The 22568-nt window shown below is 40.8% G+C and overlaps 1 protein-coding gene across 1 annotated transcript in view; it reads left to right on the top strand.

Annotated features, from left to right (window-relative positions):
• Window positions 1-22568, top strand: part of LOC129861389 (caM kinase-like vesicle-associated protein) — a 133834-nt gene that overhangs the window by 63534 nt on the left and 47732 nt on the right. The window contains exon 2 of the mRNA XM_055932787.1: window positions 21233-21339. Coding sequence (XP_055788762.1) covers window positions 21245-21339 — 95 coding nt within the window. The 5' untranslated portion in view covers window positions 21233-21244. The remainder of the gene's footprint in view (window positions 1-21232; window positions 21340-22568) is intronic.

Here is a 22568-nt window from a genome sequence, read left to right as displayed (position 1 = left end):
TCTGAATAGGATACATGTCATATTAAACAGCACATTAACACTCTGAATAGGATACATGTCATATTAACACTCTGAATAGGATACATGTTATATTAAACAGCATATTAACACTCTGAATAGGATACATGTCATATTAAACAGCACATTAACACTCTGAATAGGACACATGTCATATTAACACTCTGAATAGGACACATGTCATATTAAACAGCATATTAACACTCTGAATAGGATACATGTCATTATAACACTCTGAATAGGACACATGTCATATTAACACTCTGAATAGGATACATGTCATATTAAACAGCACATTAACACTCTGAATAGGACACATGTCATATTAAACAGCATATTAACACTCTGAATAGGATACATGTCATATTAAACAGCATATTAACACTCTGAATAGGATACATGTCATTATAACACTCTGAATAGGACACATGTCATATTAGCACTCTGAATAGGACACATGTCATATTAAACAGCATATTAACACTCTGAATAGGACACATGTCATATTAAACAGCATATTAACACTCTGAATAGGATACATGTCATTATAACACTCTGAATAGGACACATGTCATATTAGCACTCTGAATAGGACACATGTCATATTAAACAGCATATTAACACTCTGAATAGGACACATGTCATATTAAACAGCATATTAACACTCTGAATAGGATACATGTCATATTAAACAGCATATTAACACTCTGAATAGGATACATGTCATATTAACACTCTGAATAGGACACATGTCATATTAACACTCTGAATAGGATACATGTCATATTAAACAGCATATTAACACTCTGAATAGGATACATGTCATATTAAACAGCATATTAACACTCTGAATAGGATACATGTCATATTAAACAGCATATTAACACTCTAAATAGGACACATGTCATATTAACACTCTGATTAGACTACATGTCATATTAAACAGCATATTAACACTCTGAATAGGACACATGTAATATTAACACTCTGAATAGGACACATGTCATATTAAACAGCATATTAACACTCTGAATTGGATACATGTCATATTAAACAGCATATTAACACTCTGAATAGGATACATGTCATATTAACACTCTGAATAGGACACATGTCATATTAACACTCTGAATAGGACACATGTCATATTAACACTCTGAATAGGACACATGTCATATTAACACTCTGAATAGGACACATGTCATATTAACACTCTGAATAGGACACATGTCATATTAACACTCTGAATATGATACATGTCATATTAACACTCTGAATAGGATACATGTCATATTAAACAGCATATTAACACTCTGAATAGGACACATGTCATATTAACACTCTGAATAGGATACATGTCATATTAACACTCTGAATAGGATACATGTCATATTAACACTCTGAATAGACTACATGTCATATTAAACAGCATATTAACACTCTGAATAGGATACATGTCATATTAACACTCTGAATAGGACACATGTCATATTAACACTCTGAATAGGATACATGTCATATTAAACAGCATATTAACACTCTGAATAGGACACATGTCATATTAACACTCTGAATAGGATACATGTCATATTAAACAGCATATTAACACTCTGAATAGGATACATGTCATATTAAACAGCACATTAACACTCTGAATACGATACATGTCATATTAACACTCTGAATAGGATACATGTCATATTAACACTCTGAATAGGATACATGTCATATTAAAACTCTGAATAGACTACATGTCATATTAAACAGCATATTAACTCTCTGAATAGGATACATGTCATATTAACACTCTGAATAGGATACATGTCATATTAAAACTCTGAATAGGACACATGTCATATTAAAACTCTGAATAGGATACATGTCATATTAACACTCTGAATAGGATAATATTAAACAGCATATTAACACTCTGAATAGGATACATGTCATATTAAACAGCATATTAACACTCTGAATAGGATACATGTCATATTAAACAGCATATTAACACTCTGAATAGGATACATGTCATATTAAACAGCACATTAACACTCTGAATAGGATACATGTCATATTAACACTCTGAATAGGATACATGTTATATTAAACAGCATATTAACACTCTGAATAGGATACATGTCATATTAAACAGCATATTAACACTCTGAATAGGATACATGTAATATTAAACAGCACATTAACACTCTGAATAGGATACATGTCATATTAACACTCTGAATAGGATACATGTCATATTAACACTCTGAATAGGACACATGTCATATTAAACAGCATATTAACACTCTGAATAGGACACATGTCATATTAACACTCTGAATAGGACACACGTCATATTAAACAGCACATTAACACTCTGAATAGGATACATGTCATATTAAACAGCACATTAACACTCTGAATAGGACACATGTCATATTAACACTCTGAATAGGACACATGTCATATTAAACAGCATATTAACACTCTGAATAGGACACATGTCATATTAACACTCTGAATAGGACATATGTCATATTAAACAGCACATTAACACTCTGAATAGGATACATGTCATATTAAGCAGCACATTAACACTCTGAATAGGATACATGTCATATTAAGCAGCATATTAACACTCTGAATAGGATATCTGTCATATTAAACAGCATATTAACACTCTGAATAGGACACATGTAATATTAACACTCTGAATAGGACACATGTCATATTAAACAGCATATTAACACTCTGAATTGGATACATGTCATATTAAACAGCATATTAACACTCTGAATAGGATACATGTCATATTAACACTCTGAATAGGACACATGTCATATTAACACTCTGAATAGGACACATGTCATATTAACACTCTGAATAGGACACATGTCATATTAACACTCTGAATAGGACACATGTCATATTAACACTCTGAATAGGACACATGTCATATTAACACTCTGAATATGATACATGTCATATTAACACTCTGAATAGGATACATGTCATATTAAACAGCATATTAACACTCTGAATAGGACACATGTCATATTAACACTCTGAATAGGATACATGTCATATTAACACTCTGAATAGGATACATGTCATATTAACACTCTGAATAGACTACATGTCATATTAAACAGCATATTAACACTCTGAATAGGATACATGTCATATTAACACTCTGAATAGGACACATGTCATATTAACACTCTGAATAGGATACATGTCATATTAAACAGCATATTAACACTCTGAATAGGACACATGTCATATTAACACTCTGAATAGGATACATGTCATATTAAACAGCATATTAACACTCTGAATAGGATACATGTCATATTAAACAGCACATTAACACTCTGAATACGATACATGTCATATTAACACTCTGAATAGGACACATGTCATATTAACACTCTGAATAGGATACATGTCATATTAAACAGCATATTAACACTCTGAATAGGACACATGTCATATTAACACTCTGAATAGGATACATGTCATATTAACACTCTGAATAGGATACATGTCATATTAAAACTCTGAATAGACTACATGTCATATTAAACAGCATATTAACTCTCTGAATAGGATACATGTCATATTAACACTCTGAATAGGACACATGTCATATTAACACTCTGAATAGGATACATGTCATATTAAACAGCACATTAACACTCTGAATAGGATACATGTCATATTAACACTCTGAACAGGATACATGTCATATTAACACTCTGAATAGGACACATGTCATATTAACACTCTGAACAGGATACATGTCATATTAAACAGCAAATTAACACTCTGAATAGGATACATGTCATATTAAACAGCACATTAACACTCTGAATAGGATACATGTCATATTAAAACTCTGAATAGGATACATGTCATATTAACACTCTGAATAGGATAATATTAAACAGCATATTAACACTCTGAATAGGATACATGTCATATTAAACAGCATATTAACACTCTGAATAGGATACATGTCATATTAAACAGCATATTAACACTCTGAATAGGATACATGTCATATTAAACAGCACATTAACACTCTGAATAGGATACATGTCATATTAACACTCTGAATAGGATACATGTTATATTAAACAGCATATTAACACTCTGAATAGGATACATGTCATATTAAACAGCATATTAACACTCTGAATAGGATACATGTAATATTAAACAGCACATTAACACTCTGAATAGGATACATGTCATATTAACACTCTGAATAGGATACATGTCATATTAACACTCTGAATAGGACACATGTCATATTAAACAGCATATTAACACTCTGAATAGGACACATGTCATATTAACACTCTGAATAGGACACACGTCATATTAAACAGCACATTAACACTCTGAATAGGATACATGTCATATTAAACAGCACATTAACACTCTGAATAGGACACATGTCATATTAACACTCTGAATAGGATACATGTCATATTAAACAGCACATTAACACTCTGAATAGGACACATGTCATATTAACACTCTGAATAGGACACATGTCATATTAACACTCTGAATAGGACATATGTCATATTAAACAGCACATTAACACTCTGAATAGGATACATGTCATATTAAGCAGCATATTAACACTCTGAATAGGATACATGTCATATTAAGCAGCATATTAACACTCTGAATAGGACACATGTCATATTAAACAGCATATTAACACTCTAAATAGGTCATGAGCCAGACAGAGAGTCTAAGAAGGAAACTAAATGAATTATTTAGGCTGGATTATTTCAGTTGTTTCAAGGCTAAAGTCTACAAAGAAATACGTTGTAAAGCTTTCGGGAGTGAGACACAATAGGCTGCTAGGAACATAAAGCGCTCAGCATTTAAACAACATTTAGTTGGATTAAATCATTATAGTCTATACATTGTTCATATAGGCTGTGACCGCATGACCCTTCACCAGATGAACTACAGAGTCAGGACCTCATGACCCTTCACCAGATGAAATACAGAGTCAGGACCTCATGACCCTTCACCAGATGAAATACAGAGTCTGGACCTCATGACCCTTCCCCAGATGAACTACAGAGTCAGGACCTCATGACCCTTCACCAGATGAACTACAGAGTCAGGACCTCATGACCCTTCACCAGATGAACTACAGAGTCAGGACCTCATGACCCTTCATCAGATGAACTACAGAGTCAGGACCTCATGACCCTTCACCAGATGAACTACAGAGTCAGGACCTCATGACCCTTCACCAGATGAACTACAGAGTCAGGACCTCATGACCCTTCACCAGATGAACTACAGAGTCAGGACCTCATGACCCTTCACCAGATGAACTACAGAGTCAGGACCTCATGACCCTTCACCAGATGAACTACAGAGTCAGGACCTCATGACCCTTCCCCCAGATGAACTACAGAGTCAGGACCTCATGACCCTTCACCAGATGAACTACAGAGTCAGGACCTCATGACCCTTCACCAGATGAACTACAGAGTCAGGACCTCATGACCCTTCACCAGATGAACTACAGAGTCAGGACCTCATGACCCTTCCCCAGATGAACTACAGAGTCAGGACCTCATGACCCTTCACCAGATGAAGCACAGAGTCAGGACCTCATGACCCTTCACCAGATGAACTACAGAGTCAGGACCTCATGACCCTTCACCAGATGAAGCACAGAGTCAGGACCTCATGACACTTCACCAGATGAACTACAGAGTCAGGACCTCATGACACTTCACCAGATGAACTACAGAGTCAGGACCTCATGACCCTTCCCCAGATGAACTACAGAGTCAGGACCTCATGACCCTTCCCCAGATGAAGCACAGAGTCAGGACCTCATGACCCTTCCCCAGATGAAATACAGAGTCAGGACCTCATGACCCTTCCCCAGATGAACTACAGAGTCAAGACCTCAGTTTCATGATCATGACTCTGTATAATACTTTTTCATAGCCGTGAATTAGTTTTGGACTTGGGGGACTGTGAAGAGACCCCTGGTGACATGTCTTGCGGGGTATATATATGGGTGTCTGATCTGAATGTTATTTGGTTGTGCAGAAAGATAGACGTCGGGAATAGGGCCATGAGTCTTTTCAGGGAGATCAAGAAGCTTCTCAGTAGAACTGAGTAAAGATGTAGTTGATCTGAACCCGAGTACGCAAGGCCTTACACGGACCACACGTACACTCGTTAGAAATAGACTTCCTCTCGAGAGGTAGCGTGGCGAGAGACAGCGGGGCGAGAGACAGCGTGGCGAGAGACAGCGTGGCGAGAGACAGCGTGGCGAGAGGCAGCGCGGCCAGAGGCAGCGCGGCCAGAGGCAGCGCGGCCAGAGGCAGCGCGGCCAGAGGCAGCGTGGCGAGAGACAGCGTGGCGAGAGGTAGTGCGTGTGATTTCTGGCTTTGGCACTTCATCACCCTTTAAAGTGACACAGGTAACGTGTATATACACATATACACGCACACATATACACACACACACACACACACACACACACACACACACACACACACACACACACACACACACACACACACACACACACACACACACACACACCTATACACTTCTGTTAACCTCAGAATCACAACACACCCTAACACCCACACACACTTTGCCTTCTCTGACATTTTGGACCCTGGTGAGTTGAGCGCTCTGTCACACTACCTGCCCTGTTAACGTGATAACCACACACACACACTTAGACACACACTTACTCACACACACACACACATACGGTGCAAGGCCGTGAAACTAGAAAAAAAAAATGTATTTGTTTCTTTGGATCCCCATTAGCTTTTTCAGAGGCAGTGACTATTCCCCCTGGGGGTCCACAAAAAACACTGAACATGACGAGTTTCAGCAACCTGCTAGACGTGGACAGTCACATTTAAAATACAACTATGTACCAACAGTACAACTAAAACAAACAATAATACAAACAATCAACTAAAACAAACAATCAACTAAAACAAACAATAATACAAACAGTACAACTAAAACAAACAATAATACAAACAGTACAACTAAAACAAACAATAATACAAACAGTACAACTAAAACAAACAATAATACAAACAATCAACTAAAACAAACAATACAACTAAAACAAACAATAAAACAAACAATAATACAAACAATACAACTAAAACAAACATTACTACAAACAATAATACAAACAATCAACTAAAACAAACAATAATACAAACAATCAACTAAAACAAACAATAATACAAACAATACAACTAAAACAAACAATAATACAAACAATAATACAAACAATCAACTAAAACAAACAATAATACAAACAATCAACTAAAACAAACAATAATACAAGCAATCAACTAAAACAAACAATAATACAAACAATCAACTAAAACAAACAATAATACAAACAATAATACAAACAATACAACTAAAACAAACATTAATACAAACAATAATACAAACAATACAACTAAAACAAACAATAAAACAAACAATACAACTAAAACAAACATTAATACAAACAATAATACAAACAATACAACTAAAACAAACAATAAAACAAACAATAATACAAACAATACAACTAAAACAAACATTAATACAAACAATAATACAAACAATACAACTAAAACAAACAATAATACAAACAATACAACTAAAACAAACAATAATACAAACAATACAACTAAAACAAACAATAATACAAACAATCAACTAAAACAAACAATAATACAAACAATAATACAAACAATAATACAAACAATAATACAAACAGTACAACTAAAACAAACAATAAAACAAACAATAATACAAACAATACAACTAAAACAAACAATAATACAAACAATAATACAAACAATAATACAAACAGTACAACTAAAACAAACAATAATACAAACAATCAACTAAAACAAACAATAATACAAACAATACAACTAAAACAAACAATAATACAAACAATAATACAAACAATACAACTAAAACAAACATTAATACAAACAATAATACAAACAATACAACTAAAACAAACATTAATACAAACAGTACAACTAAAACAAACAATAAAACAAACAATAATACAAACAATACAACTAAAACAAACATTAATACAAACAATAATACAAACAATAATACAAACAATAATACAAACAGTACAACTAAAACAAACAATAAAACAAACAATAATACAAACAATACAACTAAAACAAACAATAATACAAACAATAATACAAACAATAATACAAACAGTACAACTAAAACAAACAATAATACAAACAATCAACTAAAACAAACAATAATACAAACAATACAACTAAAACAAACAATAATACAAACAATAATACAAACAATACAACTAAAACAAACATTAATACAAACAATAATACAAACAATAATACAAACAATAATACAAACAGTACAACTAAAACAAACAATAAAACAAACAATAATACAAACAATACAACTAAAACAAACAATAATACAAACAATACAACTAAAACAAACAATAATACAAACAATAATACAAACAATCAACTAAAACAAACAATAATACAAACAGTACAACTAAAACAAACAATAATACAAACAATCAACTAAAACAAACAATAATACAAACAATACAACTAAAACAAACAATAATACAAACAATAATACAAACAATACAACTAAAACAAACATTAATACAAACAATACAACTAAAACAAACATTAATACAAACAATACAACTAAACATGGGGTTTGTGCGTGTTCCCTCATAGTCCTCACTGTTCCATGAGATGTATTTAACGAGGCAAGTCAGTAAAGAACACATTCTTATTTACATTGACGGCCTACCGGGGAACAGAACGACAGATTATCATTATTGGCAAACCATACCCCACCCCCCCCTCACCATACCCCACCATACCCACCCCCCTCACCATATCCCACCATACCCCACCATACCCCATCATACCCCACCATACCCCACCATACCCCATCATACCCCACCATACCCCATCATACCCCACCATACCCCACCATATCCCACCATACCCCACCATACCCCACCATACCCCACCATACCCCATCATACCCCACCATACCCCATCATACCCCACCATACCACATCATACCCCACCATACCCCATCATACCTCACCATATCCCACCATACCCCATCATACCCCACCATACCCCATCATACCCCACCATACCCCCCCCCCACCATACCCCATCATACCCCACCATACTCCATCATACCCCACCATATCCCACCATACCCCACCATACCCCACCATACCCCATCATACCCCACCATACCCCACCATACCCCACCATACCCCACCATACCCCATCATACCCCACCATACCCCACCATACCCCACCATACCCCATCATACCCCACCATACCCCATCATACCCCATCATACCCCACCATATCCCACCATACCCCACCATACCCCACCCCCCTCATCATACCCCACCATACCCCCCCTCACCATACCCCATCATACCCCATCATACCCCATCATACCCCACCATATCCCACCATACCCCACCATACCCCCCCTCACCATACCCCATCATACCCCACCATACCCCATCATACCCCACCATACCAGTCATACCCCTCCATACCCCATCATACCCCACCATACCCCATCATACCTTACCATACCCCACTATACCCCATCATACCCCATCATACCCCACCATACCCCACCATACCCCACCCCCCCCACCATACCCCATCATACCCCACCATACCCCATCATACCCCACCATATCCCACCATACCCCACCATACCCCATCATACCCCACCCCCCCTCATCATACCCCACCATACCCCACCATACCCCATCATACCCCACCATATCCCATCATACCCCATCATACCCCACCCCCCCTCACCATACCCCATCATACCCCACCCCCCCTCACCATACCCCATCATACCCCACCCCACCCCCCCCCTCACCATACCCCATCATACCCCACCCCACCCCCCCTCACCATACCCCATCATACCCCACCCCACCCCCCCTCACCATACCCCATCATACCCCACCCCACCCCCCCTCACCTTACCTTACCCCATCATACCCCACCCCACCCCCCCTCACCATACCCCCCCTCACCATACCATTTCTTCAATAACAATTGATGATCAATAACATCATAGGCTGCACTGAAATATAGCAATACAGCGTCACCTATCGTCTTATTATCCATTTGTTCTATTAACCAATCATCTGTCCCCTGAGTCGGTGCAGTACAAGTTGAGTGCCCTTCTCTACATGCTGAAAGTCATTAGTTGACTTGTTCTCTGAAAAATAGAATCTTATTTGGTCAAACGCAATTCTCTCCGTCAGTTTCCTAAGAACAGACTGCAAACTGATTGGCTGAGAGGAGGAAAAGGTGCAAACTGATTGGGCGGCTGAGAGGAAGTAAAGGTGCAAACTGATTGGGCGGCTGAGAGGAAGTAAAGGTGCAAACTGATTGGGCGGCTGAGAGGAAGAACAGACTGCAAACTGATTGGGCGGCTGAGAGGAAGTAAAAGGTGCTATACTATTTTCAGACAGTGGAATTCCTTTAGCTTCCTTCCTGTGGACACACCCTCCTTTAGGCTCCTGTTAAAGATATATCAGAATGGGGTGGCAATACAGTCTGCTACCATTCTCAATAGTTTACCATCTAGGTTGTCCATACCTGGTGGTAATACAGTCTGCTACCATTCTCAATAGTTTACCATCTAGGTAGTCTATACCTGGTGGTAATACAGTCTACCATTCTCTATAGTTTACCATCTAGGTTGTCTATACCTGGTGGTAATACAGTCTACCATTCTCCATAGTTTACCATCTAGGTAGTCTATACCTGGTGGTAATACAGTCTACCAAGGTTGTCTATACCTGGTGGTAATACAGTCTGCCAAGGTAGTCTATACCTGGTGGCTTATCATTATCGATAGATAAGAATAGTTGTACATCTCTCCCTCACTAACTTGACCAAATTCAAAACAACAATCCTTCTCTTTTATTAGATTTTTTACAAATAAATGTTTTTGATGGTAATATCATTTTTTTATTTTATTACATTTTTCAATTTACAGTATGTTCAACCAACCAATCAGCTGTGACTTGTCCGCATCATTTCTTTGACCTGTGTTTTTAATTAATCAATCCAAAGAGCTCTAAAGCCCTGTTCACACTGGCGTGCTCAAATCAGTTTGGTTTTTCAAATCTGTTTTCTACCGCCAGCGCTGCATCTGGATTCACTTCCTCATACACATCAGACCAAAACAGGTTTTACATCTTCAACAAAGGAGTCTTGAGAAAACATGTATGATCTCTTAAAAATTACTTTAGGCCCAACTTTTGGCTTTTTTTTGTGTTTTTTTGTCACAATATTATGGTCACTACAGAATTATCATTTAATTACCACAGTGAATTATTGGAATATTTGTTTATGTGTCAATTAATCCCATAAGGGATGTGTTCCCAATTGGCGATTTGACACGAAAATAACATTTAATTAATTCACACTATCAAAGGTTGCTTGGTGGCCAATAGCAACACCCCAAAAGAAAAGGCTTTAGATGAGGTGAACCTGCAACCTCAACACTTCAATAACACTTGACATACAATCTTCTGCACCAAGCATTACAGGGATATGGCTCTGAATATATACAGCAACACCTCCCCCATAAGCATTACAGGGATATGGCTCTGAATATATACAGCAACACCCCCCCCCCCATAAACATTACAGGGATATGGCTCTGAATATATACAGTAACACCTCCCCCATAAGCATTACAGTGATATGGCTCTGAATATATACAGCAACACCTCCCCCATAAGCATTACAGGGATATGAATATATACAGCAACACCTCCCCCATAAGCATTTCTGTCTCTTCTATAGATGTTATATCCTTGTATTGCTACAGATGTATCATCATGTTAATGATATAAGTGAGTCTCAGAAATGGCTAAAATATGAATGTTATCTGCCGTTAGCAAGTTATTGATTTCATTAACCTTGTTCCTAAGGCTACATACACTGAGGATAGGGAACACTACATAGGGGATAGGGAACACTACATAGGGGATAGGGAACACTACATAGGGGATAGGGAACACTACATAGGGGATAGGGAACAATATATATAAGGGATAGGGAACACTACATAGGGGATAGGGAACAATATATATAAGGGATAGGGAACACTACATAGGGGATAGGGAACAATATATATAAGGGATAGGGAACACTACATAGGGGATAGGGAACAATATACACTGCTCAAAAAAATAAAGGGAACACTTAAACAACACAATGTAACTCCAAGTCAATCACACTTTCTTTGAAATCAAACTGTCCACTTAGGAAGCAACACTGATTGACAATAAATTTCACATGCTGTTGTGCAAATGGAATAGACAAAAGGTGGAAATTATAGGCAATTAGCAAGACACCCCCAATAAAGGAGTGGTTCTGCAGGTGGTGACCACAGACCACTTCTCAGTTCCTATGCTTCCTGGCTGATGTTTTGGTCACTTTTGAATGCTGGCGGTGCTCTCACTCTAGTGGTAGCATGAGACGGAGTCTACAACCCACACAAGTGGCTCAGGTAGTGCAGCTCATCCAGGATGGCACATCAATGCGAGCTGTGGCAAGAAGGTTTGCTGTGTCTGTCAGCGTAGTGTCCAGAGCATGGAGGCGCTACCAGGAGACAGGCCAGTACATCAGGAGACGTGGAGGAGGCCGTAGGAGGGCAAAAACCCAGCAGCAGGACCGCTACCTCCGCCTTTGTGCAAGGAGGAGCAGGGGGAGCACTGCCATGAGGGTGGTATGAGGGCCCGACATCCACAGGTGGGGGTTGTGCTTACAGCCCAACACCGTGCAGGACGTTTGGCATTTGCCAGAGAACACCAAGATTGGCAAATTCGCCACTGGTGCCCTGTGCTCTTCACAGATGAAAGCAGGTTCACACTGAGCACATGTGACAGACGTGACAGAGTCTGGAGACGCCATGGAGAACGTTCTGCTGCCTGCAACATCCTCCAGCATGACCGGTTTGGCGGTGGGTCAGTCATGGTGTGGGGTGGCATTTCTTTGGGGGGCCGCACAGCCCTCCATGTGCTCGCCAGAGGTAGCCTGACTGCCATTAGGTACCGAGATGAGATCCTCAGACCCCTTGTGAGACCATATGCTGGTGCGGTTGGCCCTGGATTCCTCCTAATGCAAGACAATGCTAGACCTCATGTGGCTGGAGTGTGTCAGCAGTTCCTGCAAGAGGAAGGCATTGATGCTATGGACTGGCCCGCCCGTTCCCCAGACCTGAATCCAATTGAGCACATCTGGGACATCATGTCTCGCTCCATCCACCAACGCCACGTTGCACCACAGACTGTCCAGGAGTTGGCGGATGCTTTAGTCCAGGTCTGGGAGGAGATCCCTCAGGAGACCATCCGCCACCTCATCAGGAGCATGCCCAGGCGTTGTAGGGAGGTCATACAGGCACGTGGCGGCCACACACACTACTGAGCCTCATTTTGACTTGTTTTAAGGACATTACATCAAAGTTGGATCAGCCTGTCGTGTGGTTTTCCACTTTAATTTTGAGTGTGACTCCAAATCCAGACCTCCATGGGTTGATCAATTTGATTTACATTGATAATTTTTGTGTGATTTTGTTGTCAGCACATTCAACTATGTAAAGAAAAAAGTATTTAATAAGAATATTTCATTCATTCAGATCTAGCATGTGTTATTTTAGTGTTTCCTTTATTTTTTTGAGCAGTGTATATTAATATGGGATATTTTCAGCCCTTTCCTGGGTAGTTTATCAGAGAGACCAAATATGGAGAAAAACATTACATGTAAAATAAAAATAAAGACATTGTTTAGCTAATCATCAGTCAATCAGGCGGGTGTCAGTTGGTGAATGTACACTACCGTTCAGAACTTAGAAATGTCCTTGTTTTTGAAAGAAAAGCTAATTTTCTGTTCATTCAACTTCAAATGGATCAGAAATACAGTGTAGACATTGTTAATGTTGTAAATTACTGTTGTAGCTGGAAACGGCTGATAAAAAAAAAAACATGAATATCTACATAGGCGTACAGAGGCCCATTATCAGAAACCATCACTCCTGTGTTCCAATGGCACGTTGTGTTAGCTATTCTTGGGCTTTTCCATGCGAGAAATTGCCAAGAAACTGAAGATTTATATTTACATTTAAGTCATTTAGCAGACGCTCTTATCCAGAGCGACTTACAAATTGGAAAGTTCATACATATTCATCCTGGTCCCCCCATGGGATTTGAACCCTGGTCCCCCCGTGGGAAATGAACCCACAACCCTGGCATTGCAAGCGCCATGCTCTACCAACTGAGCCACACGGGACCGTGGGGACCGATCTCATACATCGTGGTGTACTACTCCGTTCACAGAACAGGGAAAACTCTAACCAGAATAGAAAGAGGAGTGGGAGGCCCCGGTGCACAACTGAGCAAGAGGACAAGTACATTAGAGTGTCTAGTTTGAGAAACAGACGCCTCACAAGTCCTCAACTGGCAACTTCATTAAAATAGTACCCGCAAAACACCAGTCTCAATGTCAACAGTGAAGAGGCGACTCCGGGATGCTTGCCCTTCTAGGCAGAGTTGCAAAGAAAAAGATATATCTCAGACTGGCCAATAAAAAGAAAAGACACCGGACAGAGGAGTGGCATCTTCACTGTTGACATTGACTTAGTTTGTTGTCATCTTGCTACAAGTCTCTTTCATGACATCCACCTCTCCCTGGGAGAACTGCAGATTGTTCTTAAGGTCTTGGACTTCTCTGATCAGATCGTCCATTATTTTCTGTTAGTTGAGTCCACCAGTAATTGGACAAAGCTCTTGAGGCTATTTTCCTATCGCTGTAACAATTGCTTATAGATGTCTTGTTATTGATTCAAACGAAAACCCACCGGTGAGAGTGAAACACCTTTGTCTCCATTACTTCCAACCTTTAACTTTGGCCGACATGATGGTAGCAACGTAGTGCTGGTACTCCACGCAATTCCAGTCAGCACAGCTCGGACACAACAACAAACAGCAGGAATTTAAACATCCACAAGCCTGGGACTATCCGCGGTCCCAGCCACAAGGGCTAACCGCGTCGCGGGCTGTGTTCAAACTGTCAAGGAAACCTGGCTCGCTTGATAGTTAGCAGCTAGGCTAGCTTGATAGTTAGCAGCTAGGCTAGCTTGATAGTTAGCAGCTAGGCTAGCTTGATAGTTAGCAGCTAGGCTAGCTTGATAGTTAGCAGCTAGGCTAGCTTGATAGTTAGCAGCTAGGCTAGCTTGATAGTTAGCAGCTAGGCTAGCTGCTTTGCCAAGCAGCAGCTCTTCAGACTTTCAGGTTTGGCAGATAGTAGCGGTCCCAGCAACTGAGGGGTTGTCTTTCACACTTTGTGTTGCTCTCACCTGCACTGACTCCCTCACCGCCTCCCTCACCGTCTCCCTCACTGTCTACCTGGCTCTCTCACGGTCTCCCTCAGTGTCTCCCTCACTGTCTACCTGTCTCTCTCACCGTCTCCCTCACTGTCTACCTGTCTCTCTCACTGTCTCCCTCACGGTCTCCCTCACTGTCTCTCTCACGGTCTCCCTCACCGTCTCCCTCACTGTCTACCTGGCTCTCTCACTGTCTCTCTCACGGTCTCCCTCACCGTCTCCCTCACTGTCTACCTGGCTCTCTCACTGTCTCTCTCACTGTCTCCCTCACCGTCTCCCTCACTGTCTACCTGGGTCTCTCACTGTCTCTCTCACGGTCTCCCTCACCGTCTCCCTCACTGTCTACCTGTCTCTCTCACGGTCTCCCTCACTGTCTCCCTCACTGTCTACCTGTCTCCCTCACTGTCTCCCTCACTGAATCCCTCACTGCCTCCATCACCGTCTCCCTCACTGTCTACCTGTCTCTCTCACTGTCTACCTCTCTCTCTCACGGTCTCCCTCACGGTCTCCCTCAGTGACTCCCAATCTCATTCAAGTCACTTTGCATTGACATAGTCTGTAGAATATTTTGTGCAGGTACTAGGTAGCATCGCCGATCTCCACACATGCACGTTTGATATTACTATCCTTGTATGGACCCATAATTGATTTCCATTCAAAATCCTATTTTCCTTTACCCCTAACTCTAAACCTAATCCTAACCTTTAACCCTAACTCTAAACCTAACCCCTAACCCTAACTTTAAACCTAACCCCTAACGCTAATTGTAACATTTAACCCTGAACCTAACCCCTAAGCTTAAAATAGCCTTTGTCCTTGTGAGGACGTGAGAAATGTCACCATGAGGGAGAATTTTCAATGTTTTACTCTCTTTGTGGGGACTTTTGGGGATTTCAGGTACCCAGGAGGACAGTAATACACACACACACACACACACACACACACACACACACACACACACACACACACACACACACACACACACACACACACACACACACTGCCCCAATCTCATCTGTTAGGATTACTATATTCTGGCTGATGTCCACACCATGACCAACGTAATAGTCTGAAAAAATGTAGGTTTCAGTAGTCCATTGTCCCCTCCCCCCACACACACACACAAAAACTCTCTCTCACACACACACACCCTCTCACACACACGCACCGTCTCTCACACACACGCACCCTCTGTCACACACACGCACACTCTCTCTCACACACACATACTCTCTCTCACACACACACACACACCCTCTCACACACACACTCTCTCACACACAATCCCTCCATCCCAGCACCAGCAATCTGGATTAGGGAAAGAGATGAGAGATTAGGGCCAGCGGTGGGATTATATGCTCCTCTGATGCCTCGCCCCTAACCTAAATCACAGCCCTCTCCGCACTGGGCTAACACTGGTTGATTCAACTTTGTTGCCACGTAATTTCAATGGTTAAAACCAACGTGGAATAGACATTGAATTGACTTATTTGCCCGGCGAGTCTCTATCGCTGACATCTACCTTCTCCTTGTGTGAGTGTGTCTTTATTGTTTATGCTATTATAACCCAACGGTTATGACTCAGCCACACATTATTGGTCAGATTATCCAGGAGGTGTTAAAGCTGTGATCACAACAAACCACAGCTCGATGGAGTCTCCACACATAAAGAGCCTCAAAGACCTTGAAGCCTAACAACTTCCCTGGCAGGGATAGAAGGCGTTTTAGTTTTACTTGCGTTTAAGAGCAGTCGGAGGCCACGGAGGGAGAGTTGTATGGCATTGAAGCTCGTTTGGAGGTTAGTTAACACAGTGTCAAAAGAAGGGCCAGAAGTGTACAGAATGGTGTCGTCTGCGTAGAGGTGGATCAGAGAATCACCAGCAGCAAGAGCGACATCATTGATGTATACAGAGAAGAGAGTCGGTCCAAGAATTGAACCCTGTGGCACCCCCATAGAGACTGCCAGAGGTCCGGACAACAGGCCCTCTGATTTGACACACTGAACTCTATCAGAGAAGTAGTTGGTGAACCAGTGGAGGCAATCATTTGAGAAACCAAGGCTGTTGAGTCTGCCGATAAGAATGTGGTGTTTGACAGAGTCTAAAGCCTTGGCCAGGTCGATGAATACGGCTGCACAGTATTGTCTTTTATCGATGGCGGTTATGATATTGTTTAGGACCTTGAGCGTGGCTGAGGTGCACCCGTGACCAGCTCGGAAACCAGATGCCACCAGACGCCATCTGATGCTCTAATAGGCTACGACCAGGTCCTCCACAAGACCAGGAAGTAATATCAGACTTTTTTCTTTACCACTTGGTGGACATTGCTACAGTAAATGCTTTCATTCTCCACAAGCAAAAGGTCAAACGGCTGGAAATGGCTGAATTTGGGGCCCCAAAGCATCCTCACAACCATCACAACCCCCCCCCCCCCCCCCCCCCCCACTCAAGGTGGGCACCACTATCCAACACATGCCAAAAGACAAAAGGAAGAACTGCAAAAGCATTGCACAAAATACAAGGGGGGAAAAAATTGCAAAATGCCAGTTTGCTTTTTTTTTTTGCTTTTTGTTTCAAAGACTATCAGGACATCCACTAGCTATGGTGAAAGTGAAATCTAATCATCGACAAAGGAACCTGAACGCCATTTTGTAAATAGTTCATCTTATAGACATTTTTAGATATTTTATTTATTTATATCTGTTGCTTTTATATTGTTTTTTGTCAACAGTTAATTTGTATGTGAGACCAATACATTGGATATGGCTAGGCTATTCGTTCAGGCACTTTGGAGAGGTTGAAAAAACCCTTGGATATCCCCTGTATGTCGACCACAATGTTTGAAAGAGGTTGGTGTTGTAGAAATGTAGTTTTTATAGTGGACAATAACTTTTAGGCACATCCAGTGTGCTAAAACAGTTCAATTACCACATCCTGACACTTTGGAGATGTTGAAAGGACACTTGACTGTACCCTGGATACCCCACAACACCACCACAATGTTGGAGTGAGGTTAATATGGTAGAAATTTTGTTTTTATACTGAACAAATAGTATTTAGGGATTGGAAAAACATAATAGCACTGGAATGATCTAATTTACAGACATATGTGTTACGCCCGTTGCTAAATGAAGACCAAGGTGCAGCGTGGTAGGCGTCCATTTTCTTTCATTTTTAAATGTTCCTCCAAAAAACAATAAACAACTACAACGAACGTAAAGCTAGAAGTGCAACACAAAAGACAAGATCACACAACAGAAGGGAGGGAAAAAAGGGCTGCCTAAGTATGATCCCCAATCAGAGACAACGATAGACAGCTGCCTCTGATTGGGAACCATACTCGGCCAACATAGAAATAGAACACATAGATTTCCCACCCTAGTCACACCCCGACCTAACCAAATAGAGAATTTAAAGGATCTCTAAGGTCAGGGCGTGACAATATGCCACTTTGGAGAGGTTTAGGGAGACTTGGAAACGTCCCGTGACCACACCTGACACCTCCCATTTTTTTCTGATATTGTTCACATGTTGTGGAAGCCATTTGATGTGTTTCCAGTTCTGGGCATCAATAATTTACGTATAGCTTGTCAATAAAAGATGACTTTCAAAATAAAACTATTAAAAAAAACGTGTTATTTTGTGTGTGCTTGATCTTGTGTATTCTGAACTATGTAACTCCTATCTGTCTACTCCATTTCCTCATAATCTCCCAGATGTCTTCTTTCCAAATATAACACGTTTTTGCATGTCAGAATCATGTAATTACATATGGAAAGCAGTTACCTTTGGGCATGTCTATTTAGGCGGAAATTTACATTTAAGAGAATTTATCCAATGAGAACTGTGTCCCTGACTGACTGGGAGGAAGTTATCCAATGAGAACTGTGTCCCTGACTGACTGAGAGGAAGTTATTCAATGAGAACTGTGTCCATGACTGACTGACAGGAAGTTATCCAATGAGAACTGTGTCCATGACTGACTGACAGGAAGTTATCCAATGAGAACTGTGTCCCTGACTGACTGAGAGGAAGTTATCCAATGAGAACTGTGTCCATGACTGACTGACAGGAAGTTATCCAATGAGAACTGTGTCCCTGACTGACTGAGAGGAAGTTATCCAATGAGAACTGTCCCTGACTGACTGAGAGGAAGTTAGCCAATGAGAACTGTGTCCATGACTGACTGACAGGAAGTTATTCAATGAGAACTGTGTCCCTGACTGACTGAGAGGAAGTTATCCAATGAGAACTGTGTCCATGACTGACTGACAGGAAGTTATCCCTAGATACTAGAAGGAAGTTTTTCTGGCCTAGATAATTATCTAATATCAATTTAGACTTTTATCATCCTCATGGTTTAGGTTAGGATTGGACTAAGGGAAACTGATCAGTGGTGTCAGAGGAGATGGGGTTAGGATCGAGACTTTCTAACCTATAAGACCAGGGGCTTACTGACGTGATCCCAAGATGGAGACGGGATAGGATCTAGACTTTCTAAACTATAAGACCAGGGGCTTACTGACGTGATCCCAAGATGGAGACTGGGGATAGGATCTAGACTTTCTAAACTATAATACCAGGGGCTTACTGACGTGATCCCAAGATGGAGGCTGGGGATAGGATCTAGACTTTCTAAACTATAAGACCAGGGGCTTACTGACGAGATCCCAAGATGGAGACTGGGGATAGGATCTAGACTTTCTAAACTATAAGACCAGGGGCTTACTGACGTGATCCCAAGATGGAGACTGGGGATAGGATCTAGACTTTCTAAACTATAAGACCAGGGGCTTACTGACGTGATCCCAAGATGGAGACTGGGGATAGGATCTAGACTTTCTAAACTATAATACCAGGGGCTTACTGACGTGATCCCAAGATGGAGGCTGGGGTTAGGATCTAGACTTTCTAAACTATAAGACCAGGGGCTTACTGACGAGATCCCAAGATGGAGGCTGGGGTTAGGATCTAGACTTTCTAACCTATAAGACCAGATTGGTTGGGTTTGGGGACTTCAACCTCCTGGATAGAGAGATTGGTTGGGTTTGGGGACTTCAACCTCCTGGATAGAGAGATTGGTTGGGTTTGGGGACTTCATCCTCCTGGATAGAGAGATTGGTTGGGTTTGGGGACTTCAACCTCCTGGATAGAGAGATTGGTTGGGTTTGGGGACTTCAACCTCCTGGATAGAGAGATTGGTTGGGTTTGGGGACTTCAACCTCCTGGATAGAGAGATTGGTTGGGTTTGGGGACTTCAACCTCCTGGATAGAGAGATTGGTTGGGTTTGGGGACTTCAACCTCCTGGATAGAGAGATTGGTTGGGTTTGGGGACTTCAACCTCCTGGATAGAAAGATTGGTTGGGTTTGGGGACTTCAACCTCCTGGATAGAGAGATTGGTTGGGTTTGGGGACTTCAACCTCCTGGATAGAGAGATTGGTTGTGTTTGGGGACTTAACCTCCTGGATAGAGAGATTGGTTAGGTTTGGCTCATTATCACTGTCTCAGTGTGCACAACGTATGCTACAGAAATGAAATGACTCACTTTGCTGTGTGTCAGTTTTATAAAGTGCATTTCTATCAGAAACACTGTCAGAACTTTCCCTTTACTCACTGTCTGTTTTAAAGGAGTTGATTGACACTGAAATGCTTGTTCTTTATTGGTGGATTGACGATGTAATGTTTGTCTCTGATAGGTGGATGCCGTCATGCCATTTGGGTGCCTTGCCCTGCGAGATGGGCGGAGCTTAGACGACATCTCTGATGTCACCGACAAGTACGAGATTGGACAGGTCCTCAAAGCGTAAGCACCATGTTATACTATAGACACTGTACATATTAGTAGAGGCTTGGCCACGCCAGCCACCCTCCAAATAGGCTAAGGGCATCTCAAATGATTCCCTATTCCCTGCATAGTACACTACATTTAACCAGATCTCTATGGGTCCTGTATAGTGCACTACATTTAACCAGATCTCTATGGGTCCTGTATAGTAGTGCACTACATTTAACCAGATCTCTATGGGTCCTGTATAGTGCACTACATTTAACCAGATCCCTATGGGTCCTGTATAGTGCACTACATTTAACCAGATCTCTATGGGTCCTGTATAGTGCACTACATTTAACCAGATCTCTATGAGTCCTGTATAGTGCACTACATTTAACCAGATCTCTATGGGTCCTGTATAGTGCACTACATTTAACCAGATCTCTATGGGTCCTGTATAGTAGTGCACTACATTTAACCAGATCTCTATGGGTCCTGTATAGTAGTGCACTACATTTAACCAGATCTCTATGGGTCCTGTATAGTAGTGCACTACATTTAACCAGATCTCTATGGGTCCTGTATAGTGCACTACATTTAACCAGATCTCTATGGGTCCTGTATAGTGCACTACATTTAACCAGATCTCTATGGGTCCTGTATAGTAGTGCACTACATTTAACCAGATCTCTATGGGTCCTGTATAGTGCACTACATTTAACCAGATCTCTATGGGTCCTGTATAGTAGTGCACTACATTTAACCAGATCTCTATGGGTCCTGTATAGTGCACTACATTTAACCAGATCTCTATGGGTCCTGTATAGTAGTGCACTACATTTAACCAGATCTCTATGGGTCCTGTATAGTGCACTACATTTAACCAGATCCCTATGGGTCCTGTATAGTGCACTACATTTAACCAGATCTCTATGGGTCCTGTATAGTGCACTACATTTAACCAGATCTCTATAGGTCCTGTATAGTGCACTACATTTAACCAGATCCCTATAGGTCCTGTATAGTGCACTACATTTAACCAGATCCCTATGGGTCCTGTATAGTAGTGCACTACATTTAACCAGATCTCTATGGGTCCTGTATAGTGTGCACTACATTTAACCAGATCTCTATGGGTCCTGTATAGTAGTGCACTACATTTAACCAGATCTCTATGGGTCCTGTATAGTGCACTACATTTAACCAGATCTCTATGGGTCCTGTATAGTAGTGCACTACATTTAACCAGATCTCTATGGGTC

The sequence above is a fragment of the Salvelinus fontinalis genome, chromosome 8 (assembly GCF_029448725.1).
Source record: "Salvelinus fontinalis isolate EN_2023a chromosome 8, ASM2944872v1, whole genome shotgun sequence".
Taxonomy (NCBI): domain Eukaryota; kingdom Metazoa; phylum Chordata; class Actinopteri; order Salmoniformes; family Salmonidae; genus Salvelinus; species Salvelinus fontinalis.
Note: the sequence above shows the minus strand (reverse complement) of the source record. Positions and strands in the feature narration are given on the sequence as shown.